Consider the following 19,500-nt stretch of genomic DNA (forward strand, 5'->3'; position numbering starts at 1 on the left):
AGGCTGAAAGCGAGGAAGGAGAGAGCAACGAGAGAACAAGGGAGAAAGCATCAGGAGCCAGCCACCCAGCCACCCACACAGCCAGACACGGAGAAAGAAGGAAAGAAAAGGTATACAATAAAGAAAGATAAAAGTCCTGAGGCCAAAAACAGATGGGATAATTTAAGAAAAGTGGACAAGAAACAAGTCAAGCTAAGGACAGGCATTTATAAGTAATAATAGCCTCCTTATCTATTTATTTGGGAGCTTGGTGGCAGGCCCCCAAGAGAGCAAAAAGCCAAAAAAGTAAAGAGTAAAACATCACAAATGGGGTGGGGCTTTTCATGGAATATGCATCTGTTCATCTGGACATGCAGATGTGGAGACCAGAGATCAGCTTTGGGAGTTTTCCTTCATAGCTCTCCACCTCTACTTTTTCCCAGATAGGGTCTCTCACCTTTGGCCATCAAGTACCAATATCTGCTTGTCTCTGCCCTGCTCCTACCCCCACAGTGCTAGGTAACAGGCGCACACAGTCTACCTACCATCTTTTTATATGGGAACTGAAAACAAAACTTCAGGCTTTCAGGTGTCTTAGTTACTTTTCTATTGCTCTGAAGAGATACCATGACCAAGGCAACTTACAAAGTAAAGTATTTAATTGAAGGCTTGCTTACAGTTTCAGGGTGAGTCCAAGACCATCACAGTGGGAAACATGTCAGCATCAAGGCAGGCATGTCTCTGGGGCAGCAGCTAAGAGCTTACATCCTGATCTGCAAATTGGAGGCAGGGAGACTGGGCCTGGTGTGGACTTTTGAAATCTCAAAGCCTACCCCTCAGTGATACACCTCTTCCAACAAAGCCACACTTCCTAAACCTTCCCAAAACATTTTCACCAATGGTGGACCAAGCATTCAAATATATGAGCCTATGGGGACTATAATTCAAACCACAGCATGTTACACAACAAACCCTTACTGACCGAGCCATCTTGCAGTCCCTGTATGATATTAACATGTTCTTAAATTTGACTTCCAAGTATTTTGTTGGGAATTTAGCATCTATGTTTGTAAGAGAAATTGGCCTATAGTTTTATTGTCATCTTTATCTGGTTTGACAATCTTTAAAAATTTGATAGTGAGACAAGCATCATGGTGTACACCTTTAATCCCATCACTAGACAGGAGAATTGCTTATCATTTTGAGGCTATATATTGAGCTCCAGGTGAGCCAGATTACATAGTAAGACCCTCTCTTTAAATGAAAAAAAAAATGATAGAAATAAGTGACTGTTTGGTGCTAGGCTCTTCACTGTGGGTGGACTTTAGCTACAGATTCAATCCTTTTTTTATTTATTATTTATTTATTATGCATATAATATTTGTCTGTGTGTATGCCTACAGGTCAGAAGAGGGCACCAGACCTCATTACAGATGGTTGTGAGCCACCATGTGGTTGGTGGGAATTGAACTCAGGACCTTTGGAAGAGCAGGCAATGCTCTTAACCTCTGAGCCATCTTCTCCAGCCCTACAGATTCAATTCTATTTCTTATAACGATCTCTATGTTCTGGGTGTAGTTTTGGTTAGCCACATGCATTTAGAAGTAGCTTTCTTTTCTTCTAGAGAGTCCAACTTTGGGGACTATAAATTTTCAAAGTATTCTCTACAGTCCTGGATTTCACTGCAGTCTTTGTAGCAATAGACTATTTTATCAATATGGGTCTTCTCTTGTCGGTTTGGCTAGGTGTTTATTTTGTTTACTTTTTAAAGACCCAACTCATTGATAATTTTGTTGTTATTGGTGTCTCTGTTTCACCTAGGAATAGCTTCATTTTGGTTTTCTGGAGTCCCAGGAGTGCATGTCTCTGATTATTTAATGAGAGCACTTACAGATATAAACTCCCCCTTAGGGCTGCCTTGGCTGTGTCCCAGGAGATCTAGTAGTTGTGCTATCCATCTGTGCACAAATGTTTCAATTTCTTCTCTGACTTCTTGAGTGACCTACTGCCCATTCAAAGGTGTCTGTTCATTATCCAGGCAATGCTGAAATTTCTGAAGACTTTCCTGTTCTTTATTTCTACTTTTATGTCTACTGTGGTATGACAGCATAAGGGATTATCTTGATGTCTTGTATCTTCCAGGGCTTGCTTTGTGACCTATGATGTGATCTATTTTGGAGAAGATTCCATGTTCTGCTGAGTAGAGTGTGTATCCTCTAACCTGTTGGGTACAACCTTCTAGAGTTATCTGTTAAATACACTGATTGATGGCATAATTTAGGCCTAAAATTTCTTTGTTGATATTAAGTTTGGAAGATATTAACCTATCTAAGGGGGCTGGAGAGATGGCTCAGTGGTTAAGAGCACTGATTTGTTCTTCCAGAGGTCCTGAGTTCAATTCCCAGCAACCACATGGTGGCTCACAACCACCTGTAATAAAATCTGGTGCCAACTTCTGGCCTGCAGGGACACATGCAAGCAGAACAATAAATAAATAAATAAATAAATAAATAAATAAGTGTGATGAAAATAGCTGTTTAAAAAAAGACCTGGGCTGGAGAGATGTCTGTGGGGCATTTTCTTGGTTAATGATTGATGTGGCAGGGTCCAGCCCACCTTGGGTGGTATAACGCCTGGGCAGGTGGTCCTGAGTTATACAAGTAAGCAGCATTCTTCTATGGTCTCTGCTTGTTTCTCACACATGGTCCTCCTGCCTTGAGTTCCTCTTTTAATTTCTCTCAGTAATGGAGTGTATGACCTGAGAACTTAAGGTCATCTTCAGCTTCACAGTGGATTCCAGATCTGGGATACATTAGATCATGACTCAAAAAACAACTATTTTAAATTTGATGGTTTTCCTAATCAGGTAGAATGTTTTGAGGGAAGCTGGGAATATGCTCAGGGACAGCATGCAGATGCTCCCTATACAGGTGTCAGCACTGCAAGGAAAAAAGAAAAAAAATGATCTGAGTCAAGCAAACTAAAAGGCCAGCTTAACCTTGGGAGTAGTTTAGCTCTGTGCTACTGGCAGGCAAGGCCCAAAGATCCCCTAAAAACTCTTTTCTAGGGCTGGAGAGATGGTTCAGCAATTAAGAGTACTGGCTGATCTTTCAGGAAATCAGTGCTCAATTCCTGTCACCCACAAAAGTCTGTAACTCCAGTTCCAAGGGATATGATGCCTTTTTCTGGTCTCCATGGGCACTTCATACACATGGCACACAAACAGATATGCAAGCAAAACACCCCTACCAAAAGAAAAGTTTCTTTTTCCAACTGTTGATTATGATCTACTAGTAGACCATAAACGCAAAAGACCATAAACTTTTTTTTTCTCCCAGACGGTTTTACTGTAGCTATCAAGCTTGTCCTGGAACTGGCTCTTGTAGACCAGGCTGGCCTCGAACTCACAGGGATCCATCTGCCTCTGCCTCCAAGTGCTGGGATTAAAGGCGTGCGCCACCACCGCCCGGCACTTTAAAAAAAAAAAGAAGTGCGTGAAAATAGATCAAGACAGCTCACATGGCAGTCATGGTAGCACATGTATATAAAGCCAGCGCCCAGAAGACTGCATCGGAAAGAACAAGTTTGAGGGCAGCCTATACACAATGAGACCCTACAGAACAAAGCAAAAAAAAAAAAAAAAAAAAACAAAAAACTAAAAAGACAGTGTAGACCAGTGTTATGGTTGCATGCTTGCTCGGCTGCTATAGGCCCCAGTTCCCTGGAGGAGAGGGGAAAAATCACACATTGTAATAAGCATTGTGTGATAATTCTGTTTCAGAGTGACAAGAAAAAGTTACATCTTATGAACACAAGTTCAGCTTCAGGATCTACAGAGTCTCTTAAGTTCCTATAAAATCTAAGCTTTAGAAATATTGTTTCAAGCACTAGACTACCAATGAAAAAGACAAAAGGAAGACTTCATAAGCAAAAAGACCTAAGATCAGGATAAGCATTAGGATGCTACTATTAGATTGGACAAGATCAGACTTCAGACCAGGTTCAATACCACAGTAAAGAAACATGATAAAATAAAAAGGCATTCTACAAAATTGTCAAAGTCATTGTGAAGGGGTAGAACACTTGTTTTAAGACAAAGACTAGAGAGCAGAGAGAGGTTCCAGGCATAGTGGCTCATGCTTTTAACCTCAACACCCAGGAGACTGAAGCACAAGTGCCATGAGTTTGAACCCAGCCTGAACTACATTGCAAGACCCTATCTCAAGTTGATTGGTTATTTAAATAAAAATATAAGGGCTGGAGAGATGGCTCAACAGTTAAAGAGTGCTTATTGCTCTTGCAGAGGACCTGCTGGGGGGACATGACAGTCAGTCCTAACCTGATGGCACTGTCTTTCTAACTGCCTAGAAATGAACTACTCTATCCCAGTCACGAAAGTGTTCAGACCTGAGTAATAATTTACACAGCTCCCTTGTGATGACTGAAGAAACTTAATATGGAGCCAGGCATCCCTTAAGGGTCATTGGCCTTTTGATCTGGGAGATCTTACTGGCCTGCAGGTGAGAGAGAACAGAATAATGGGCTCTGAAGTATTAACAGCTGCCTTTGCTTCTGTAAAACCTGGAATGGGATGGAATGATCTTATTACTATAAAGTGGGAAAAGAAGAAATGACTGAGGGAAGAAAAACAATTTTCCTGCCCAGTTGTGGATTCCAAGGATAGTCATAAACACACACACACACCTTTCTGATGTCAACTTTAACCCCTTTCCACATGGCGTGCTGTCTGGTTCTAAGGCTGCCGTCCTTCTGTTAACAGTAAGAATAGATTCATTTAGTCTAAATTTGAATTGAGCCTTAGATTTTGGTTTCTCCCAGTGGATTCGAACACCACAACAGACCTAGGTTTGGTCTCTAGCACTCACACAGTAGCTCTCAAACATCTGTAATTCTAGTTCCAGGGGATCCAACTCCCTCTTCTGTCTTATGTGGGTAGCAGGCACACATATGATACAGACAAAAATCACTCATACACATAAAATAAAATAGATCTTTTAAGATACTTTGAAAAGGGTGTAGTAGCTCATACTTGTAATTCCAGTATCAATATGCTGCGAATTGTCATAAATTGAGGGAATCTGGGTCTATGTAATGAGTTCCTGGCCAGCATAAAGCTATAGTCTCAAAAGCATTTTTTCCAAAAAGCTCTACTTCTCTTTACCCAACCCATACTCCACTTACTGTATTTATCACTAGTCTCACTACCTACCTAATGTTATTGCTCAACTGTGTATATATTCCCTGAGTTTTGTAAGCAGTAACAGCAGAGATGCACTCCACAACTATGATTAAATAAAGAAAAGATGCATTTGATAAGAAATCTCCTTGGCTAAATATGTATACTCAGAGATCATTAAATTTTTAATGCAAAGTTAGAGAAGAAAAAATAACATTTTTCTTCTAAAGTACAACCAGGAAGTACTCAGGGAGCCACAGCACTAGAAAGGTAGAGACAGATCAGGAGCTCAAGATCCTCCTTAGCTGCATAGCAAGCCCCAGGCTACAGGAGACCTTGTCTCAGAACAAAAATCCTGTTTTCTGTATTGCTAAGGAAATGTTGCAAGGGGCTGAGGGTCTAAATCACTAGTGGAGTACTTGCTAGCAAGATCAAGATTCCAGGTTTGGCTCTCCAGCACTGAAAAATCAATAAACCAAGAAGCAAAGGTATAAAAGGCAGCTACAGAATACATCTCATTCCTCGTTTTATTTTCAGACCAAAACGTACAAAGAAGCAGAAAGAAGTTGGGTAGTTTCCTCCTTTGCTAAAATTGACATAAGCACTTTCTTTAGAAAGTAGGACTTACTGTCTTCAGTATGCAAACCACACTAATTAAGAAAATTTAAAATATTTCCTAAGGGTGTTATTTAAGTTTTTACAATTTAAATGGCCTATTTCTCCCTCAATACCTAAAGTAATTATCCCTAATTAAGAAGCAAGTCATCTTATATTCTGATTTAATGTACCTACCAATTGAGATAGCCGCTAATCAAAATCAGGCTGATTCTTAAGGAACATGCTTATGCACTTTCAAACACTCTGCCCTTACATTTTTAAAACTGACAAATTAAAGCTTTGGCCCTGCTAGTTAAATACTTTACCACTGAGTTGCATCCCAGGGGATCCCATACCCTCTTCTGGCCTCTACAGGCACCAGGGATGTACATGGTACACATACACACATGCAGGTAAAACACCCAAGCACACAGAAATAATCACAAATAAGTGAGTAAATAAATAAATAGATGGCTTACTCTTCTGAATATCAACCAATAATTACCTAGTAAGGCACAATCCCAAACCACAATTATCAGGCAGACTTTTGTTGCTTGATGTTGGGACTTTTGTTGTTGTTTTCACAAAATTTCACACTGTAATTTACACTGAGTGCTGAGATTACAAATGTTTGTTATCTTTATGCCTGACTGTTTTTCAATTTTAAAACACAAAGCCAAAAAGTTGAATAATTTGCTACAAAATTATCAAGACAATGTATTTTGAGTCAAACACATAAAGAAATAAAACAGGGCTGGGATATAGCTCAGTGTGAAGTGCTTGCCTCCAGAAGGCCTGGGCTCCATCAGTCAAGCACTAGAAACAATAGAAAGGCACAAGGTGAAGTATGTTACCTTAACTATTAAGATTCCTACCATACCAATATGTATACCATACACACACACACACACACACACACACACACACACACACCTAAAACAAGAAAAAGTTTTAAAATGGAAGGATCAAGTTTTCACTGTATGTACCTCCTTGGGTCTGAACATTTACTGTCCATTTCAATGCACAATCACATGTTGCTTAATAATATGAATACAGGGGCTAGAGAGAGGGCTCAGTGGTTAAGAGCACTGGCTGCTCTTCCAAAGGACCTGGTTTCAATTCCCAGCACCCACATGGCAGTTCTCAACTGTCTGTAATTCCAGTTCCAGGGCATCTGGCATCCTCACAGAGACATACATGAAGGTAAAACCCCAAAGCCCGTTAAACTAAAAGAATAAATAAACCTAAGCACACATACACACACACACAAAAAAAAAAATCAGGAATACATTTTTACAAATAAATTACAAGGCAATTCTGTCACTGTTCTAACATTAGAGTATACTTACATTACACAAGCCTAAGTGGTTTAGTTTATTACATACGTATTAGAGGGCACTAGATTCAATTCCCAGTATGCAAAAGCAAAACTATTTTGTTTAATGATACACAGCCTTCTGACATTTCCGAACAGTCATAATGAAGTGGTATTTAAGTCTTGCTGCATAAATGTATATCTTACTACAGTCTCCAGCATCTTACAACTCCTATACTTTCTAAACCTAGGTCCTTGAATATAAATGCTTTATTTTTCTCTTTAAAAATATTTTATTTTTTTGCCAGGCGGTGGTGGCGTACTCCTTTAATCCCAGCACTCGGGAGACAGAGGCAGGCAGATCTCTTTGAGTTCCAGGCCAGCCTGGTCTACAAGAGCTAGTTCCAGGACAGGCTGCAAAGCTACAGAGAAACCCTGCCTCGGAAAAAAAAAATATATTTTTACGTGTATGTGTATGTATGTCATATGTGTAGATGCCATGGTGGCAAGAGGACACTGGATCCCCTGGAGCAGGAATTACAGATTATGAATCACTCAACTTGGGTGCTAGTAACTGAACCAGGGTCCTCTGGAAGAGCCTCAAGCATTCAATGGTTGGGCCATCATCTCTCCGGCTACCTGGTTGGCCTTGAACTCTCATTTCTCCTGCTTCTGTCTCCAGAATGCTGGGATTACATGCAAAAACCACACACAGTGCCACAATGCCTGGTTTAAATGTTTCCTTAAAAATTCAAATTTCTTTAATCCCAGTACTTGGGACGCAGAGGCAGGCAAATTTCTGTGAACCTACAGAAAACCTGGTCTACACAGCAAGTTCCAGGCCAGCCAGGGTTACAGTGTGAGACTGTTTCAAAAAGAAGATAGGAAAAAAGAAAGAAAAAAAAGAGAAGTTCAGATTTTCAATTGTGGGACCCTCACCCTTTATTCTCAAAGGGACGAGAAAGAATTTCCTAGCAGAATATTTTAAAAGTAGAAACAGACTAACCTCATGTTCCCAGAAAGACAGCACTTTCCTTCTCCCCCTCCCACTCGGAAGATTCCAAACACAAGGACACTCAGCTCAGCCCAGCCAGCCACCTGGTACAGGCTGATAAAGATGGCCTGAGTCAAGAACAGGGTGACCTTGCTCTAAGAACAAAAAAACCTAGCTGACCTAGCCATAAACAAAGGACAGTGAGCCTATAGTTCGCAATCCTAGAGAAGCTAAATAATAAGATGAACTCAAAGAAAAACATATATAGATTCTCCTGGAAATTGTAAGCAGACAAGATTGCCAGGCAAAAATTGGGAGCATGGGAGTGGGGGTGGGGTGGAGGAAAGGGAAGAGGGTGAGAGAGAAGGGAGAAGGGGAGGATTGGGGAGAGCTTGGGGTAGTGGGACGGCTGAGATGCAGGAAGGGCGGATATGGGAGCGAGCAGGGAAGAAGATATCTTAATTAAGGGAACCATTTTAGGGTTGGCAAAAGACTTGGCTCCTAGAGGGGTTCCCAGGTGTCCAAGGGGATGTCCCCACCTAGGTCCTTGGGCAGTAGAGGAGAGGGTGCCTGAACTGGTCTTGTCCCATAGCCACACTGATGAGTATCCTTTTTTTAAACGATTTATTTATTATGTATACAGAGTTTTCCCTGTATATATGCTACATGCCAGAAGAGGGCACCATATCTCATTACGGATGATTGTGAGCCACCATGTGATTGCTGGGAATTGAACTCAGGACCTTTGGAAGAACAGTCAGTGCTTTAACCTCTGAGCCATTTCTCCAGCCCCGACTGATGAATATCTTGAATATCACCATAGAACCTTCATCCGGCAATGAATGGAGATAGAGACAGAGACCCATACTGGAGCACTGGACTGAGCTCCCAAGGTCCAGATGAAGAGCAGAAGGAGGGAGAATATGAGCAAGGAAGTTGGGGCTGCGAGTGGTTCATCCACCCACTGAGACGGTGTGACTGATCTAATGGGAGCTCACCAAGGCCAGCTGGACTGAGATTGAACGAGCATGTGATCAAACCAGACTCTCTGAATGTGGCTGACAATGGGGGCTGACTGAGAAGCCAATGATAATGGCACTGGTATTTGATTCTACTGCATGTACTGGCTTTTTGGGATACTAGTCTGTTTGGATGCAAAGTTTCCTAAGCCTGGATGGAGAAGGGAGGGACTTGGACTTCCCATAGGGCAGGGTACCCTGCCTTCTCTTAGGACTGGAGGGGGAGGAAAATGGGAGGTGAAAATTTTGAATTGTATTATTTATAAAGCAATAAAAAAAGAAAAAGCATAGCAGGAAGGGACAGAGCAAAAGACCTTGCACCCGTGCCAAAGCAGCTTCAAAAAGCCTCTTTGTAGTTACACCTTTAAAAGCTTACCCCACAGGCGAGCTACAATTCCCCTCTACCTCACTGCAGTGGGGGTTAGAGATGGGTTCCAAACTGGTTCGTATTACGCTAAATAAACCTTGCTTATTACAGTCTGGACCTCTCTGGGGATCTCTCTGGGGGTCGTGATCTAGGCACAACACAATTACAAGAGATGGGGGAAGAGACAGGTATCTTATCAAGTAGCCCAGGCAGGCCTCAAATCCATAGCAATCCTCCCACTGAGCCTCCTCATTGCAGGGATTACAGGTAGGAGCCACCCACCAGGCTCCACTTCATTTTCTTTTTCATTTACAATTAAACCCTGCTGAGCCTTGACTGACTGACCTTAGCTTAGCCAAAAGGCTGGGACTCAGTGGCAAATTATTGTAAACAGTTGTTTTAAGTGATTACCTGCAACTGTGCTAAGTAAATTTGTTAACACTCAGTATAGTTACATTTAAATTTGAAGCTCTTTTACCTGAACCTGTTTCTAAACTGTCTGTACTGCTGGAACTCACTTATCTAAACGCGAAAACTCCTGTGTTTCTCAATACCACAGTGGTTATCTGGGAAGAGGACAAATAGTCACGGGCAGGACTCCTACTCCAGGAATTCAGAACCCAGGTTTATTGAACTAAATGCTACTTTCACAAACCAAGTCACTAGAATTATGAAAATCGTGTGTCTGTGTGTGCGTGCGTTTGAATGACACAATTCTAGAATTCCAACCTTTAAAACACATGGTAGGCTTGGGGTATAGCTCAGTGGTAAAGCACTTGCCTAGCACCAACTCCTAGGGTTCAATCCCAAGCAGTCAAAACAAGCAAAGTGTTTAAAAACAGAAGCCAGCCACCATAAGACAAAAACTTGAAACAAGTCACAATCAGCAAGTGGTCCAGTATGCAATATCATAAGCAAACATTATACCCAAACAAACCACTGTTCAACTACTAAATTGGCTTCCTTTTCAATGAGTAATTATCTTAAAGTGCTTCAATGCTTCTATTTAAATTCCTAAACAAAAACACTTTCCATTATACTGTATTCATCTTAGAAGTAAAAAGATAAATCACATTAAAAATCACTGTTCTCTTCTGGAGACTGTGAGCTACTCAACACCAAGAATCATGGCCCTGGTTCCTGACCCACAGTAGTAAACAGTCAATGAAAACAGTACAGAGCCAGCTCAGCAGCATAGCCATTCAAAAAATTCCGTCTAGACAGCCAGCTTTACAGTAAGAACTAGAGAAAACATTCTGAAACAATGTCAGAGATTATCCCTAGGGATCTTATGATCTCACTGTGAGCCAATATTAAGAAAATATGTAATATAATTAAAATATATAGTTACATAAAAATAATTTTAAGCTAACTTTCAAAAAACAGGAAAATTAGAGATCTACAACAGGTTCTCCCCCACATCCATGTTCTACTGCTCTGCACTCTTCTCAGGCACAGCAGAGAAGGATGGTGTGGAGGTCAGGGCCTTCTGCGTAACCTAGGGGTCATAAGCAATTTCTAGTTCTGTGTGTTGACTGTATTCTCCAACCCAATTCCTGCTGAGGTAAACTTAAAATTTAAACAAATTCATTTTTAGCTCACATACCAACAGTTAACTAGTGTTCTCCAAGGTGTCAAGAACATACATTAGGGAAGAATACTGTCTTCAGAAAGTGGAACTCACAAACCTAACATCCCCAAGGAGAAAAATTATGCTGAACTCCTTTCTTTCACTATATACAAAACAACTCAAAACATTAAAGACTTCAGTATAAACTATAAAACTACTGAAGAAAAAAGACTAGGCAACGACTTTTTAGATATAACCCTAAACGCAAAATTAAGTGATGGGTATTACATCCAGCTAAAAGTCCCAGCAGAACTTCTGTACAGGAAGAAATATGCACGATAAAGAGAACGTTCTGAATAGGAGGGGAAAAATTGTTTCTACAAACTATTCCTGTATAACAATTCAAACAATAACAAACAGGCCGGGCGGTGGTGGCGCACACCTTTAATCCCAGCACTCGGGAGGCAGAGGCAGGCAGATCTCTGTGAGTTCGAGACCAGCCTGGTCTACAAGAGCTAGTTCCAGGACAGACTCCAAAGCCACAGAGAAACCCTGTCTCGGAAAAAAAAAAAAAAACAAAAAAAACCAATAACAAACAACAAAAAACTAACACATAAATAGTATAAAAAAAACCACTTTGATAGAATCTTCTCAGAAGGATGTATCATGAAAAAAAATCCTAAATTTCACTAATTAACAGGAAAATACCACTTAAATCACAATAAGGCAGTGAGGAATACAGTTAGATGATAATTCGTGCACTGTGGGTTCAGATGAAGGAAGAATAACACCACAGAATTGCCTAACCCAATCAGTGGTGATTATCAAAAAGATAAAACTAAAAACAAAAATCATGCAGTGGTGGGCTGGAGAAATGGCTCGGCGGTTAAGAGCACTGACTGCTCTTCCAGAGGACCAGGGTTCAATTCCCAGCACCCACATGGCAGCTCACAACTGTCTGAAAATCCAGTTCTATGGGATCTGACACCTTCACACCAATGAACATAAAATAAAGAGAAATAAAAAAAAAATCATGCAGTGGTGACGCACATCTTTAATCCCAGCACTTGGAAGGCAGAGGCAGGAGGATCTCTGAGTTCAAAGCCAGCCTGGTCTAGAGAGTGAGTTCAAATACAGCCAGGGCTAGAAGGAGGAATCCCGTCTCGAAAAACAAAAACAAAAATCCACAAAATCCCATGAAAGCCAAAAATCCCACTGCTGGGTATACATCCAAAGGAAATGAAATCAGTATGTCATGTCCAGTGGAGACTATCCACAACCAAGATAGGAAATCAACCAAGTGCCCATCAACTGATAAATGGACAAAGAAAATGTGAGACGCGTACACAATGGAATACTATTCAGCCATAAAATGGTGAAATCCTATCATTTACAAAAACATGGACTAAACTGGAAGACGTGAAGTTCAGTTAAAGGAACCCAACACATAAACACAAAACATGTAGAATCCAAACTGTGGAACCAGAGACTAGGGAAAGAGGGTACAAACAGAATTTATTTAATACTACAAAGTTACAATTAGAAATAGGATGCCCTCTGCCTCCACTTCACACTTTTCTCTCCCCATCCCCCCATCCCGGCAATGAACATGAACGCTACAGCATGGACGGGCTCCCTGTGAGCCTTGTCAGTTTGGTTGCTCACCTTCCTGGACTTAGGGGGAGCTGGGAGGACCTTGGACTCAACATAGTGAAGGGAACCCTGATGGCTCTTTGTCTTTGGAGAGGGGTGGAGTGGGGGTATGGGTGGAAGGGAGGGGAGGGGAGGGGGAGGAGGAGGGGAGGAGATGGAAATCTTCAATAAAAAAATGAGAGAAAAAAAAGAAATAGGATGCCCTATTACATGTTAGAGTAACAAAAATAATGTAATGTGTTTATCAAAATAGCTAGCTAGAATAAAGGTTATAGAATGGCTTCATTACAAAGAAATTACTGATGTTTTGAGGTGGTGGAGCCAATAACACTGATTCAATCATTACATAATGCATACAACTGTAACATACTCTGCCCCATATATATGGACAACAAAGTTTGAGGGAAGACAGGCAGGCAAGCAAGCAAAAAAAGTACAATCCAGTTTTGAAAGCAGTCATTTGAGCTCCACGTATACACTGTGACAGGGCTGCAGCCACACATGCCACACAAACATAAAATAATACTGATCTTAAAATAAATAGGGCTGGAGATGGGCTCAATGGTTAAAGCACCCGTTGCTCTTGAAGAGGACCTGTGGTAGGTTCCCAGCACCCACACATGTGTTAACAGCTATTTGTAGCCCAAGTTCTGTGGGAGGCATGGATCACAAATAAGCACTAAGGAAACCAGAAACGTTAAACATGCAGGGTTGTTCCTTCAAATGAAGGGATGCATAGCTTGTTATCCACCCCGAAGGCTGAGTAGATGCGGGTAATAGTCTGATGACCCTTGTGCTGTGAGACCACACCAAATCCTCCCCACACTCTCACAGGAAAGCTTGTCAATCCATAGAACCTATCTTTACAGAAGATGTCACATGACAGAGTTTAGATGCAATCACATCTTAAACTTTATTGTGCACATGGGATTAACCAGGAAACTTTTCACCAAATTGTGCTGCACTTAAATCTATCTTTAAAAAACTACTTGAGGGGTCAGTCAGTCAGAAGCAATACTTGGTTGGCATGGTGGTCCATGGTGCCTGACAAAGTTCCAGCATTTCAATACTGCAGACCACACTTCTCCAGCACCTTTTTACTTCCATTTCTAATAATCCTCAACATTAATACCTTCCCCTGTGGGAAATTTTGTGCCGGCTTTGATAAAGGATGAAAATGTGTACAATGTAGCCTCTCTAAACAAAATAGTTCTTTGGGGAAAAAAAAAATCACTGCCACCATGGAATCAAGAACTCCAATGTGTCTTCCTAATTACACCAAGAACAGGAACATTAGAGATTTACTAGACACATGTGATCCCAAGGATAAAATACCTACAATTCATATCCAAAGCCTGAGGCCATTAAGGGCAAGAGTTCAGTTAATAAATATAGAGAAATCAGAATGGTCCAGTATAATGGGGAAAGTAAGACACCAGGACCTTCCCTTTTGGGAGTGTTATGAGGGAACAGGCCCACAGAGTTACGACTAAGAAACTGTAACAGTGTCTGCTACCCCAAAGTAGTTCTTTTCCCAAGATGAGGCATTTGGATAAAGGTCTTCATTCCCTTGGGGGCTTGAGGAAAGTTGTCACTTGGTAAAGCAGTTATTCTTATCTCTAGCAAGAGAAACTTGTGGTGCCTATTGTCAAGGTCAATCTAGATTCCTCAACAGCTGGTCTAAACCACACCCCAGTTCACAGGGCCCTCTCTCACATTTAGTCCTGTGTGAAACTATACAGTATAAAAGCTGCAATCTTTTCTCAATACAGTGCGCTGGCAGACAATCTGATTCTCCCTCAGATGGTGTGTTGGTCTGAGCGTCCGTTAATGTTGCCCTCATCATGCAGAAGCTGGTCCCTTTGGGACCTGAACACCCCTGCCAAAGCAGGTCTCCTGCAAATACTGGCTTTTTAGTCACGTGGAATCAAAATACTGTCTTGCCTCCCTCAGACTGTTACTCTTACTGGCATGGTAGTTGCAGAGAGCCCCGAATGTCAAGTGAGTCTGACACCCTCTTCATGATGGTGTCATATATTCTGATTCATGATGCATAAACATAAATGCAGACAAAACACCCATACACATTAGATAAAAATAAACCATAAAATATTTCTAATAATATATATAAATAAAAATCGGGCTAGTGAAGTCCTGAGTTGATCTCTGGATCTCACGTGGTAGGAGAGAACTGACTCCTGCAAGCCTTTCTTCACACCTACATGCTGTGACACATGCACACGGGGACACACACACACACACACACACACAAAACAATCGTTAAATAAACACAAAAGTGAGCATTGCTCAAGGCTCACAGAATACTATCTCTGAAGCTCTGTGACTGATAAGGTTATCCATTCTGGCATTCCTGAAGCGCGAACAGCCCAGTTCTAGACAGGAGAAAGATGTAGAAAAGGTTGAATTGCAATTCAAAGGTTAGAAAAGAAGACTTGATTTCTAGCTCCTACTTCTAACAGTAAATCCCATGTTAACTGAAGTAGATGTCCAGACTAGTTCTTAAAAATGTTTGCGTTGGAACCCCACCCCCATTCTCTATGTGGCCCAGGGTGACCTCAAAAATCCCACCTGCCTGCCTCAGCCTCTCAAATGCAGGATTAGGGCTGTATACCAGATCTAGAGATCACTTTTATGGCTTATAATTTGGGGGTGGAGAGCATAAATCAGTCTTTAGAATGTGCATGCCTAGAACCCAAGAGACACTGGGTGACCCTCAGCATGAGATAAAACCCAGCATCATAAGCCGGGCGGTGGTGGCGCATGCCTTTAATCCCAGCACTCGGGAGGCAGAGGCAGGCGGATCTCTGAGTTCGAGGCCAGCCTGGTCTACAAGAGCTAGTTCCAGGACAGGCTCTAGAAACTACAGGGAAACCCTGTCTCGAAAAAACAAAACAAAACAAAACAAAAAAACAAAACAAAAAAAAAAAACCCAGCATCATGGAACACACTTGTAATCCCAGCACTGGAGAGATGGAAACAAGAAAATCGAAGATTTAAGGCCATCCTCCACTAAGTGAGTTTGAGGCCAGTCTGTGCTATGTAATACTGTCCTCAATATGAATTATAACTTATAATTTTTGAAACTACCACTGATTATTTCATTAGTTTGATTTTTTAATCAAGATAATAAAAATGATTTATGAACTCATAATAAAAAATAAAAAAGATAATAAAAATGATTTAAGACTCATCACTTAATAAATCCAACATAGGAAAATAACTTCATTTTTAAAAACTGTTTCATTCATTAAAAGTAACTTTAAGAACTGATGATGTACCTAGCATGCTCTATCCCTAGTACCATTTTATACACTCACACATACACACACAGAACAACACTTTTATATTAATCGCCAAAAATAAAGAGCCCTATGGTCTTTATTGCATGAGACTTCATTTTCCCAGAATTATTCATCCTTAAAACCATCATCAATGGACACTAGTAGGGAATTAATATTCCAAACTAAAATACTTTAATATTTTTCTACAGGTTAAAAAGCTGACTCCAAATTGGTCATGGTGGGGCAACTCTGAAATCCCAGCATTTGGGATGGTTGAAGTAGGACGACTACCCAAAATTCAATGCCAGCCAGGCCTACACAGTAAGCTTCCATCTCAAAACGAACAAACCAATCTCCCAAAAGGTGACATACACTTAACAAACAAAACCTCCAAAAGTGGACTCCACTTATAAGCAAGAGCCTATTTGTAAATTACACTAAAATAATTTCTCCAGTTTAAAATGAGCTTTGCATATAAAGACTAAGTAAGAATAAGTGAGCACTTTTTCAGGGCAGAAATTTCAAAAATTCTTAAAGAATGACTCTCTAATGCTGCCTCCAACTTTCTTATTGCATACATCTATAAACAAGCCATCCTCGATCCTACAAAAGTTCTTTTAAAAATAATGAGTAGCCATCAAACCATGTATAAGCATAAAGTGCATATAGCAATGGATATTCTTCTGTATAAGATCTGGTACCCTGAGCCTACACAGAAAGATTGTAGAATCTGGAACCTGGCGACAGAAAGAATAACTCTACAATCCAAAAATGCTCCACCACTGTTCAAACCTCAGTGTTTCCAAAACAAAATCTCAACAATGAGACATCCACTAGGTTCACTCGTAGTGTGAAAACGGTCTATTTCTTCCTCACTTGGGCAATTTTATCAACGTTCTCCAACGCAAGCAGCAGCCCCTTGAAATTTCACATGTTATCTGGGGGAGTCATGATTAAGTCCAAATGTAGACCCACACTCTGATTTCTGACATAAGCAAACTGTTCTTAACATTCTAAATCCTAGTTAGAATACGCTGTTCGAAAGCAATGTCCTTGGGCAAGAAAGAATGGGAAGGTCTGCAACCGACCTAAACACAAATCCCTTGTCAACTAAGACACTCAACAGGAAAGAACCCAAGAAATGTGGGGTGGAGGTGGGGGTGCAGGGGGCCGGAAATCCTACTCTTCCGGAACGTAAAGAAGAAACTGACACTGGAAAAGCCGCCCCCAAGGGACAACCGACTCCGGAACGGGTGACAGCTCCCTTGCACCGCGGAGAGCAGCCCGCACTAACGGCCGCGCACCGCAGACGCCGCCGCCACTCCCAGCTTGCAGGTCCGGCGGGATTGGCTCGGGAACATCAACAAAGACCTTACGGTCCGAGAGCCTAACCCAACAACAAAGGCCGGACGACCGCGCACACCGGCCGGGAGCGGGGAACTCCCGCGCGACGGCCCAGACCCGGAGCCCGCGGCGCAGCCCGGGGAGCGTGCGCCGAGCCCGAGGCCACCCGGCCCAGCCCCGGCCGCTGAACACAAAGGCGCGGACCGCCCGCGCTCCGGCCGCTCAGGCCCCGCGGAGGGGGAGGGGCTCACCTGGCACAGCTGCCGGCAGTAGGCGGCGGCGGCCTCCACGGCGGGCTCCCGGCTCTCGCACAGCCGCCGCTCCAGCTCCTGCAGCCTCTCGCCCAGGCGCCGCAGCTCCGCCGCGCAGCCGCCGCCGCTCAGGCGCTCCTGCTCGGCCTCATCGTCCGCCATCTTCGCAGCCCGCTCCGTCGCGTACGCACCTGGGTCACGTGATAACACAATGCCACGTTCGGCGGGGTCACGTGCCCGGTGCGCTGGCACGCCTGGGCGCACGTACAAAGGCCGGCGGTGCGGGGCTGCAGCGAGCTCAGGCTTCGGCGGCCGCGGCCCTGGCGGCCGCACGGGCTGCAGAAGAGCTGGAGGCCAGGGCTGAGTGGGAAGCCCGCGCCTGCCCTGGTCTCCGCGCTCACCCAAGAACGCCTCCTGGAAACATGCTCTCTAGGTGTTGAGGGCCCACAAGGGGAACAACTGGGTCACAACAGAATGAGGTTCAGTTCTCATTCTGGAAAACCCTAGCAGCGAATACGAGAAAAGTATAGTTTGGAGAGAATACAACCAGACCGAAATGATTAGCGTTGTAGCCAGGCGGTTTTTAAGGCGCAAACGCTTTTTTTAAAAAAAATAAATCTGTTTCGCCACTGTTTATGATTGCTGCCCGCTACAAGAATTGACACCTAATGCAGGCTCTTGAAAGTAGGTCAAGGAAAAAGAACACCATTAAGGATTCCAAAGTAAAATAACAAGGATGGCAGTAAATACATACCTCCAGCATTTTCCCCCTTTGGTGCTGCAAACAGACGACCTTCTAATCCATATTTTTTTACTTGCACCCCGAAAGCAATGTATCTTTGGCATAGAACTGTAGAGAGGGCTGTGTCTTGTGTGCACCTTTGTAGTTCCAGCCCTGAATGGAGGCAGGAGGTTCAGAAGTTCATCCCTGGCTACATAGTATTTTCTCGGCCAGCCCAGCCCACGCTTTATGAGACACTGAAACAAAATTTTAAAGTGTGTGTGGGGGGAATAAGAGGTGCTCAGAAAATCAAAGTACTTAACCATAAATCTCATAATCAAGTTAATAGCAAAGCCAATGTTTGGGGATGTGTGACAAAGTCGGTAGAGTGCCTGACTTCCACCGAGGGACCCGGTTCAGTTCACCGCACTGGAAAAAACCAGGTCAAAGGCACACAGCTCCTTGTTTAATTTAACCACTCCCCAGCTGGAAACAGAAGTATCAGAAGTTCAGGTAAGCTACACAGCCAGTTTCAGGCCAGTAAAAACAAACAAAACAAACAACCCCCCCCCCCACAACCTAATGCTACTATTAGAGGCAAGAGGAAGATGCCTTTCTTACAACCGAATCCTTTACAAAACAAATAGAGACAAGACACCTAGTTTATTTTCTAATATGTTCTGACTGAGCAATATATATATATATATATATATTTTTTTTTTAGTTATCTAAAGTAAAAATTCTTCCTGGCTGTTGGCTTAAACAAAACAGCAGCGAGCAGGAAGCTGAAGTCTTGGGTCTCCTGGTCCAATCCAGCCTGGGCTACAATTGTAATACCCTGTCTCAAAAAGTAATTTCTATTGTGTACAGTGGCCATGTCTGGAAAGTTATATAATAAAGTCAGATGTGGCACAACCCTGCAATTCTAGTATTTCGGAGGCAGAGGCAGAAGGAAAGGAAATGGAAAATGTTCTCTAAATACTCTGTTGCCCCAGTAGATGTTTTAAATGCAGGTTTTAAAATCACTACATAAGATGAACATGCACAACTAAATCTTTTATGAAAAACAGCGTCAGTGTTACACATTAACAAAACAGAATCTTCTAATGTTAGCTTATGCAGGAGGCCAGGGGAGCCCACTGAAAGGCTTAGGATTTTCTCCTAGTGGATATAATTGCAGGGCCCAGGCCT

General features: G+C 42.3%; 1 protein-coding gene across 2 annotated transcripts in view; it reads right to left on the reverse strand.

Moving 5' to 3' along the window:
* The window catches only part of Znf292 (zinc finger protein 292), an 81,476-nt gene extending 63,115 nt beyond the window's left edge, over nt 1-18,361 (reverse strand). The window contains exon 1 of one of the 2 annotated variants that reach the window (XM_038347224.1): nt 18,343-18,361. In XM_038347224.1, coding sequence (XP_038203152.1) covers nt 18,343-18,351 — 9 coding nt within the window. In that variant the 5' untranslated portion in view covers nt 18,352-18,361. Of the gene's footprint in view, nt 1-17,588; nt 17,757-18,342 lie in introns of those variants that run through there. The other variant, XM_038347223.1, reaches the window with a different exon arrangement.
* Between the last annotated feature and the right edge of the window lie 1,139 nt (nt 18,362-19,500).

The sequence above is a fragment of the Arvicola amphibius genome, chromosome 11 (genome assembly GCF_903992535.2).
Source record: "Arvicola amphibius chromosome 11, mArvAmp1.2, whole genome shotgun sequence".
Taxonomy (NCBI): domain Eukaryota; kingdom Metazoa; phylum Chordata; class Mammalia; order Rodentia; family Cricetidae; genus Arvicola; species Arvicola amphibius.